The sequence below is a fragment of the Malus sylvestris genome, chromosome 10 (genome assembly GCF_916048215.2).
Source record: "Malus sylvestris chromosome 10, drMalSylv7.2, whole genome shotgun sequence".
Classification (NCBI taxonomy): domain Eukaryota; kingdom Viridiplantae; phylum Streptophyta; class Magnoliopsida; order Rosales; family Rosaceae; genus Malus; species Malus sylvestris.
Genome location: NC_062269.1, coordinates 17,935,724 through 17,945,784, shown reverse-complemented (window position 1 = coordinate 17,945,784; position 10,061 = coordinate 17,935,724). Strand labels below are relative to the sequence as shown.

Below are 10,061 nucleotides of genomic sequence, written 5' to 3'. Positions count from 1 at the left end.
CGAACACAATGATACTAAATTTGGCCACGATCCGTGAAGATTTTGCAAGGTTTGACCTTGTCCGTATTAAGGAGAGGGAGGAGAGAGTGAGTCCGAGAGGGAGAGTACGGGAGTGAGAGAGAGAGGGTGATGTGGATGTGGGTGTGTGGCCTAGAATTGGTCAACAATCCAAAACACATAATATACCTAATCCTAATTGGTCCAACCTAATTGGTCCAAAATAATTAGAATTTGAGAATAATGATCCATGCACAACACCTAGACCACATCACACAATTTAACGTCCATGGGTATTTCCGTCATTTCACACCGTCAATAAATATAATTTTGGGACGGGTTTGACAAATGTGGGGTGTATTAAGTTTGTGAGGTTTATTCAACAATTTGTGGGGTGTTAATATAATTATAAATATCTTATCATTATCTTCTACCTTACACCACAAATTTATACTTTCTCAAATACTTTGGGTTGTAATTTCTTATTTAATGACACGTGGCGCAACGAGACCGATTAAAAATCCTATCTAAAATTACAAATAAAATTATTTTATAAAATAAAAAATACTAATATTTTATTGACCATTGTCATGGCTATTCAGTTTAGAAGTGGAGATACAAAAAACAATTATTGTTTATTAAATATATTTACTATTCATTAAAAGGGATTTAATAAGCAGTTGTCCTGGAGGCCTTCCAATACTGGAAGTCCTCTAAGATCACATTCATTATGTATCTATTCTATTAAGAGAAGATGGCTTGTTTACTTTTTGCCTCCCCCCCCTTTTTCTTTCAATTTTGGCCTCATTTTTAAATACACAATGTTGACATGAGGAGGGCAAAATAGTAATTTTGTATCTTTTGAACTTTTTTTCACCTTTTTCCTATTTTACCCTTACTTTTAATACACAATATTTATATAAGGGTAAAATAGTAATTTTATATCGAAATATTTACATAAGATAAAAAATATGCACTTATTAAGATAAATTGTCTGACATCATTTTTTTATATACGTAAGTGAAATCATGATTTTTTTAGATAGTTTAAATGAACTAATGTGCTTGCGCTTAAAAAGAACGTGAAAGAAGATAAACAGTTATTCACACACATAAAATGTATGCTCATCTGCTAGTATATATGGAGGGAAGTCATAGGCGAAGCTGGTCCATTGGCTTGTAATGCTCTCTGAGTCTCTGACTTGAAGTTCTGACAAAGGTGACGAAAGACGAAACGTTTGAGAGTTTTGGGGTCAGGCAACACCGCGTTGGAGCTCGAAACCACGGTTTTCTCGGGCCCAGTGGGTTTGACCAAGGGTCCCCGAAAACCAAAGCAACTCCCCTCCCTTCCTCTTAGCCCACCCATCCTCTCTCTCTCTCTCTCTCTCTCTCTCTCTACAGTGCAGACACTCTCACTCACAACCATAAACCAATAGAACAAAAACAGAGCACCCTCTCTCTCTGCGTCTCTCTTATCGACAAGAACCTTCCGTTGTTTTCTCCTAAAACCCCCTTTATCACTCTCTCCCTCTCTAACTTTCTCTCACTAAAAAGCTCAAAGCTTTTGGGTTCGGTGGGGCTGAAATGAAAATGGCGGAAAATGGTGGGTTCGAGGGGGACCATTTGGCGGTGACAGAGGGCCCCGGTTTCTCTCAGCTACTCTTCCCGGCTGACGAAGTCGTGAACCTTGCCGTGGACTCCGACCAGACCTTTAACTACACCCGCTCGTCTACTTATCCCACCCAGATTAAGCCACCCAAAATCCTCTGCTTCGGAAACTACGACCAAACCCACGGAAACGGCGTGGAAATTGAGTTTTCGGAAACCGCCAAGAAATCGGCTGCCGCATGCAGCGAGTCCTCATCGGTTTCTTCCACCGGCACCGCCAGCATCAACGCCATGCCCAAGTCCAACAATGTCAGTCATTAATCCTCATTTTTTTTTAATTTAATTCGAATATGTTTTCCAAATTTTCTGATTTTTTTTGTTTTTTTTTTGCTTATTGGCAGAAAAGGAAAAAGGGTTCGGCTCCGATCAGCAGCACAGCTACTCCTCCAACCCAGAGAGCCGCTAAAAAGACGAAATCCGAGAATCCCACATCGGCCGGCAACGGAAAGGTCCGACCTTTCAACAGAAACAGAACTCCATCACTGCATGCCTCTCTCTCTCTCTCTCTCTCTCTCTCTCCTCAAAACGCACTCTCTCTCTCTCTCTCTCCCGTTTCTGCAAAGCAGAACAACTCCCTCTGTGATTTTACACATGGATTCTGATTTTCTGCAAATTTACAGAGGAAAGAGAGGCTTGGAGAACGAATCACAGCGCTACAGCAGCTCGTTTCACCGTACGGCAAGGTGAAATTGCAAAACCCCAAGTCAACCAACTCCAGTTACATTTTTTTCAACCATATTTTTGTAAAATTCACCCAAAAAATATGATTTTTTTTTTATTTTTTATTTTTTGTTCTTCTGGGAAATTGGGCAATTGAGTGTCTGCAGACAGACACGGCATCAGTGCTTCACGAAGCGATGGGATACATCAGATTTCTGCAGGAGCAGGTTCAGGTGCTGTGCTCGCCTTACCTTCAACGCCTGCCTCCTTCTTTACCTGTCCATGTAAGTACCAATCAAACACAAATCTCACTTTCAGGTTTTCTTTTTTACTTTATATTTTGTGTATTTCCACGTCATCTTTTGACGGACGTGTACTTGGACGGTAGTCTTAGTGTGGGACCCACAGTGATTGTGACTTCACTGACTTTGTTCAATTCATGGTAAATTTTAGTCAAAGGAGTGACTGTGCCAAAATTGATATTCTTTTTATTTTTTCTCATTTTAGAAAGGATAAGGACATCTTTAACTGAAGGATCTAGAGGACCCAAAAGTAAAAAATAATTTGAAAATCGTCTCCAATCGAGGACAGGCCAAAGAGTTCATGAGCTCCACTAGACAAAAAAAGCCAAAGGGGCAATTGGTCGGCCCAAATGAGCCAGCTGGCCCGGGCCGAGCCAGAATTCAAATTTCAATAGTTAGTTAGCTGACGTCAGCTAACCATTATTATTATTATTATTATTTTTACAAAATTTGTTTAAAAAATTGTAAAAATTCTTTTTTCCCTATAACTTCCTAAACCATTAAACATTATATAACATTAAGTAACATGAAACAATATTAAACAATATTAAACAATATTACACAACATTAAATAAAATTAAACAACATAAAAATAAAACATTTAACAACATAAAACTTAAACAACATTTTTAAAAACATCTAACAACATAAAACTTAAACACCTACTCCATGCTTCTTTTAGCCCAAAGATTTGAATTTAAGTTGTAGTTTTTAAATAATAAATTATATTTGGCCTTATGGTCCTTTAGCTCTCGGTTGGAAATGATTTTTTGTGACAGAGTTAAAACAAGCCCTATGGTCTTTTGACCATCGGTTGGAGATAGTAAGGGCTGGTTTGGTATTGCTGTGCTTTGAAAAAAGCTGCTGTGAGAATAAACGGCTGTGAAATAAATCAGCAAAGTGTTTGGTAAACGTTTTTGTAAAAGGGCTTTTGAAAAAAAAACAGTTTAATAGTGGATCTTTTCATTAAATGAGCACTGTAGCTCCGTGTGCTTTGAAAAAAAAACTAGTTTTTCAAGCTGCAAATAGCAGCTTCAGCTTTTTCCTTTGATTTCAGCTTATTCTCACAGCAGCTTCCAAAAAAAGTCATTTTTTTTCAATTTACCAAACACCTAAAACCCTCACAACTTTTTTTCATGGGTGTTTTTTTTAAGCACCTCACTCCCAAACCATCCCTAAGAAAATGTACTGTTTATTAAAATATTAATTTCTTGGAGGGTCACAGGGCTAAAACGAGCTTTCTAGCTAGCCTTCGATTGGAGATGGCCTAAGTCAGAAGACTAAATTTTTTAATTAAATTTACAAATTAAATGATGTAATATTAATAAAAAATAAACATGTTAATATTTAAATAATAATTTAATTATCAACAACTATAAGACCATCTCCAATGGTTAGGCTAAAAGCCGAACATTTTAGCCTGGAAAATTTAGCTTTTAGCCCAGAAACAGTTTTTTTGCTCCAACCGTTCTAGTCTAAAATTTTAGCCCGGGATTATTAAAGAATAAACTTAGGTTTTTTTTTTCTTAAATTATTTTTTTTAAATAAATATGTAAATTATCGTGAATTAATTTTATGAACATTTTAATCTAAAAAAATTTAAATTCCGATAAATATTTTCACTCGGTTCGGTGGAGCCCACACTGATTTCTGGGCTAAATTATGGGGGGAATCTAGTTTAGCATTTAGCATTTAGCCCAAATTTTCCCCTTGGGTTGGAGTGAGTTTGGGGGGAAATTTTGGAGGGTAATTTGGCTTTTAGCCCACCATTGGAGACCATTAAACTCGACATAACTCTGTTGCAACTTAATTTCAAGTACCTAATCTTGCTCGAAGAATTGTGTTCTAAAGACTGACACCCGTGCACATGAATCCCATGCGGATATCAAGTTATACAAATAAGGATTGAATAGAGGAACTCTTGAACATTTGGCGACCTCAGATGTGTTGATATCAATGGTAACTCATCATTTTGGAGAATAATTTCTTCGAATACCAAGAAAGATTTATGGTCTAATGAGGCTAGTATGAAGTATTTACTCATGGGTAGGGCAAGCTCTTAACGAAGATTGAATATTGGACCAAAGTTGGAACTAGAAGTAAATGGCAAGGGTAAAATGAATAATAGATAAAATTGCTTTGACCATTTGTGAATTTTGGCCCTTTCATGTTGGTCACTTGTTTGCGTGTTTGAAATGTTTAGGGTGGAGAGGTGAAACAAGAAGGAAGAAGAAGCGAGCTAAGGAGCCAAGGACTGTGCCTGGTCCCAATGGAGTACACAACGCATGCGGGGAACAGCAACGGTGCGGACTTTTGGTCACCGGCCATGGCCAACATTTACGATGTGTCATCTCCTTCAACCAAATATGGAATGGAAGACTAGTAGAAACTAGAAAGAAACAAGTCTGTATAGCTTATGCTAGTTAAGCTAGTTGGTAACTTGTCTTTTGTACATGGTCGGTGGCCTAGTGAGAGTGAGAGTACTCGTTTTGGTATTTTACAGGCCTATGATATGACATGTTAAGTTTTGAGTAGAAAGGTGAAAAGGAGAAGACAGAGGAAGAAGAGGAAAAGGGAAAAGGGGGGAAGCAGGGAAATTGAAAAATCACATGGATTCTGGATGGTAATGGCTTTTTGAGGAAAGTTAAGAGTTGTAGGTGTGAGAAGGGTTTGTTTTTTCGGAATTGTGGAATCGTGGAAAAGAAAAGAAAGTGGAAAAAGGAGGAAAATGTGGCTAGTTTATGGCATGTCTTACACCTGTAAATATCCTTGGGTTTACCAATTAGTAATCACCAATGCTATCTTGTGTAGTTTTCTTTTCGCAGTTGTTGATTGCTTTTTCAGACACAAATAACAAATTAGAGCATCTCTTTGGAGGTCAAAATCTTAGATGGAATATCATTGTGCATGTTTGACATCAAAAGTTTATCCAACCGAGCTAACTGAATTTAAAAGCTTTGTGATTAGAGCATCTTCAAATGAGATGACAAACTCTTAGGTGGAATGCCATTGTGCATATTTGACATCAAAGTCTCTTCAATCGAAGTGTTATTTGTTGATTGAATTTGAAGACTTTATGATTTGGAGTCACATTTTGACATTAATGTTAAATTTATTTTTAATTCATTTTAATAGTGAGTCCCTTATTCTACTAACATTTCAACCAATAAAAATTTTGTTTCAACATTTTTTTAATAGTTTCAACATTAAAAAGCTCTATTTAAATAATAAAATAACATTTGACAATTCGATTAGAGAAGTACAAATTTGACATAAAATTTCAAATTGCTATATCAGTTGTCAATTGTAATTTGACTCTATAATTTGACATTTCCTTAAGAGATTTGATCTTAGGAGTTAAATTTGACATCAATATATATATACATGTATGGGTTTTCTTTCCTTCACAACACACATACCTACACGAAACTAACTCCTCAACCCACAGAGAAAACATCCAAAGCTTTTCTTACATCATTTGTAAACTTTTATCCTTTTAAACATCCTTTGTGAACTTTTATCCTTTTAAACATCCTTTGTAAACATATTTTGTATATCAACAAAAGAGCAAGTGTACATATTCAAACAATTCTCAAAGAGAAGATTAGTATAAATTTATAAGAGAATTAACAAGACTATGAAGAAGTAAAAGCTTTTTCTTAGTGTTATTAAACACCTCACATTTACTAGAAATGATAAAGAAGTTCGGCATAATATATTAGCAACAAGTAATAATACTTCAGAGAATTTGAGAGAAGAAGGAGAGTATCTAAGAAATAAGGTAGCAAACTTTAAACAAAGGTGAGACTTCAATTTATGGTAGATTACCTTAATTTAGAAATTTGTGAACAACAAAAGAGAAAAACTACGCTAGACCAATATAGTTTAGTTTGTTATTTTCCATTAAGAAAGTATAACCATATTTTTCATAGTTAAGAAAATTCTCAAGCAAATAGTATTATAAATCTTATTATTAGTCAAGTTGAAAATATAAAATTAGAAAATAATAAACATAATAATTTATTAAACCAGTTCTTAGATTATTTTCAGAAAAATTTCGTAAATATTCAAAGATTTCCTAGTAAGTAAGAAATAAAAGAGCTCTTTAATATTATAGATAGTAAGCCAAGCAAGTAGAAATTAGATCACTAGAGAAAATTAAGCAACCAAAATTAGAAGATAAAAAAAATTAATTAGTAAAAAAATAGCAACTGAGCAAGTAGATCAATTACATAATAAAATAAATAGACTATTAGTTTGCTAACCGATTCCCAAAACAATAGAAATATATTCAAACTTTGAAAGAAATTAGTAAATTAGATAAATAACTAGTTGGTTTAATAGATTTTGCATCATAAATAGCCAGTAGTAATATTCCAATTAAACAAAATAATTTAATCATCCAAATTATCTGAAAATTAGATCAAGTTGAATTGAAGAAAAATAGATTGACAAAGGGAGTGTGATAAATCTAAAAAATGACCGCCTACGTATCTTCAAGAAGAAGAATCAATTCACTAATGTAGTTCAAGAAAGATAATATAAGGTAATAATTGTCATTGGCGATCAACTTTGACAAGGAGCTCATGGTGAGGCGATAAGGAGATGAGTTCTCCAAGGACTTGCCTACACGTAGTTGGGGGCATTTTAGCATAGTATCGTTTGAGTTCAGCGATGTTCCATTGTTTGGTGATCAGAGTTCCATGCATACATTAAAGGTCGTACCCAGTGCACAAGGCTCCCGCTTTACGCAGGGTCTGGGAGAGATGAATGTCGGCTAGCCTTACCCCCATTTATGGAGAGACTGCTCCCAAGAGTTCCATGCATACATTCCAAGTTGTAAATTCCTTTGCCTCCTACTCCCACGATCTTGTAAGGGCTTTCCCAATTTGCTCTGAGCTTGCCTTTTTCAAGTATTTTAGTGTTCTCGAAGACTTCTTTTAGAACTAGATCCCCAACCTAAAGGTTTCGAGGCTTGACGCCCTTGTTGTAGTAAGACCTAATCTGTTATTGTTAGGCTGCAAATTAGACTTGAGCACATTCTAAGCACTTTTTAGCGACGTCAAGATCAGACTTCAGAATTCCGCCATTTGCTAGGGTAGTTCGTTCTTCGGTGTATAGGTTGGGCATCACAATAACTTGGATTAGGATGACAACTTCTGTTCCATAGGCCATAAAGAACTAGGTTTCTCTGATTGTTGTTCTAGTGGTTGTTCAATATGCTCATAAGACTCCAGGTAGTTCTTTTGGCCATTTGCTCTTTTTCTCCAACCTTATGTTCAAGCATTGTAGGAAGATTTATTTATTTATTTTAAGCTTCCACTTACCCATTGCCTTACATGTAGCGTAGGGTGGAGGTAAGATGGCGGAGGAAAACTAAATTCTTATACCAGTCTGTGACTTTGAAACTAGTCAACTGTAGCTCGTTATCTGTAAGTATTGTAGGGGGAAATACCAAAATGACCAATAATGTTCTTTCAGACAAAGGACTTTATCACTGCCCCAATGATTATGTATAGAGGCTCTGCTTTGATCCACTTAGAGAACTAATGTGGCTATTATCAAGTATTCCTTTTTTTTTTTGGGCTTTCTTCAGTGGTCTGACGAGATCAATACCCCATTGCATGAAAGACCATGCCCATGTTAGAGTATTAAATTATCCGGCACGTTCACTTTTCATAGGGGCGTATATTTGGTATTTGTCACAAGTCTTAGTGCAACCTATGACATTCTGTCACATGGTGGGCCAATAAGTATCCAGTTGTCAACACCTTCTATACGAGTGATCTTCTACCAGTATAGTTCCCACATACGCTAGAGTATATGTCATTCAGAATTGGTAGGCCCGTCTTCGGAGTAACAAATAATGTGTGGGTTCTGGAGTAGGAGTGTAGGTAGAGTTTTCCGTAGATGACCGTATACCTCAAGGCTTTTTGGACCAGTTTCCTAGCCAAGTGGTGGTCTTCAGGTAACTTCCCATCTTGGATGTAATCAATGATCTCGTCCATCTAGTTCTCCCTAGTGTTGATAGCGGCTACTACCTTTGGTTTGGGCTGATGAATGCTCGAATGGGATCATTGTTGTGTTCCTTTCATGTGAAAATATAAGGATAATATAATGGCACAAGTAAGGGTGTCAAACCACAAGGACTGATTAAACCTCTACAAATTACTAACTTTGTGTGAACCTTAACTAAACAATGCAAATAACAAGTTGAATTTGATTTTTGAATTGGAAACTAAAATAATTTAAAAATGGTAGAAAGATAAAGATGAATGAGAGGTTGATTAAGAAACAATGGGAATGGAATTAGGGATATCGATTTCACATTACAAGCCAATTCCATGTTTATTAAGTCAAAATGCATACAACTCTCTAATTTGCAACTATGGTTCGTTTTACTTATTTATGATCATCCATTTGATGTGTGGTTGTTGTCAAGTACTCCTAACCTGCAACCTAGTTGTGATGTTCAACTCAGATTACCAATTAAGAATCCATTAAGAACAAGAAAACTTCAAAGAACCAAAGAAATCACATGGCAAGATGTTTGTATAGCAGTTTCTTCATTCATTCACATGTCCATCAAGATTAAGCATGATGTGTACTATAACCTTGATCAAATAATTCATAAGTGCCCCTAATCGTGATCAAACATTAAGATTAACAAATAAATTAAACAATAAAATCAATGAATGAAACAAGAAAACAAATTGGTAATTTGAAAACTTTAATTTAATAACATAGAGTAGTTTTGCAAAGCTACATCAAAATCCCCAGCTATGAACTTAATTACACAACATGATTACATAATATATAGATACGAAGACAAACATGAGTGAAATTAAATCCATAAAAGAAACCCCCTGAAGTAATTCTAATGTGAAACTCTTTCAAGAACAACGTGGTTGCATGGTTTCTTTGGTGGTAGCGGATGGTGAACGGGAATAGGGTTTTGTTTTTGGAAGAAAGGCCAAAGAAAAAGAAGAGAGAGAGAAAGAGCTCTGAGCGTCCCCAAGGGGGGCTTGTGTAAAAGTTATGTGAAACCTTAATATTTGTATGTTAAATGAGACTACAGCAGATTGCAAGGTGGCACTACTCCAAAAACATTTAATAATGTAGCTATTATAACCGACAAAAAACAGCTCTTACTGTCGGATATTATACAAAATCCGACAGAACAGTAGTGCAGTGACAGATATACTAACTGACAGAATTGCCAGCGTCAGGAAATAAATTTTCCGACAGAAATTTCATGAAAACCGACAGTCCTTCTGTCGGAAATATTCGACAATAAATGCTAATATATTGTCGGTACAAACCGACAATAACTAAAAATTACTGTCGGATTCACATAAACTTTTTGTCCGTCACAACCTACAGCCACAATTATTAAAATTAAAAATATACAATTTACTGTCGGTCACAACCGACA

General features: G+C 35.8%; 1 protein-coding gene across 1 annotated transcript; it reads left to right on the top strand.

Moving 5' to 3' along the window:
* Positions 1-1,202: 1,202 nt before the first annotated feature.
* LOC126584612 (transcription factor bHLH113-like) lies at positions 1,203-5,436 on the top strand. Its single transcript, XM_050248943.1, has 5 exons — positions 1,203-1,913; positions 2,006-2,113; positions 2,285-2,347; positions 2,492-2,608; positions 4,830-5,436. Exons 1-5 carry the CDS (start codon positions 1,581-1,583, stop codon positions 5,007-5,009), a joined length of 801 nt encoding a protein of 266 aa, XP_050104900.1. The 5' UTR covers positions 1,203-1,580; the 3' UTR covers positions 5,010-5,436.
* Positions 5,437-10,061: the final 4,625 nt, after the last annotated feature.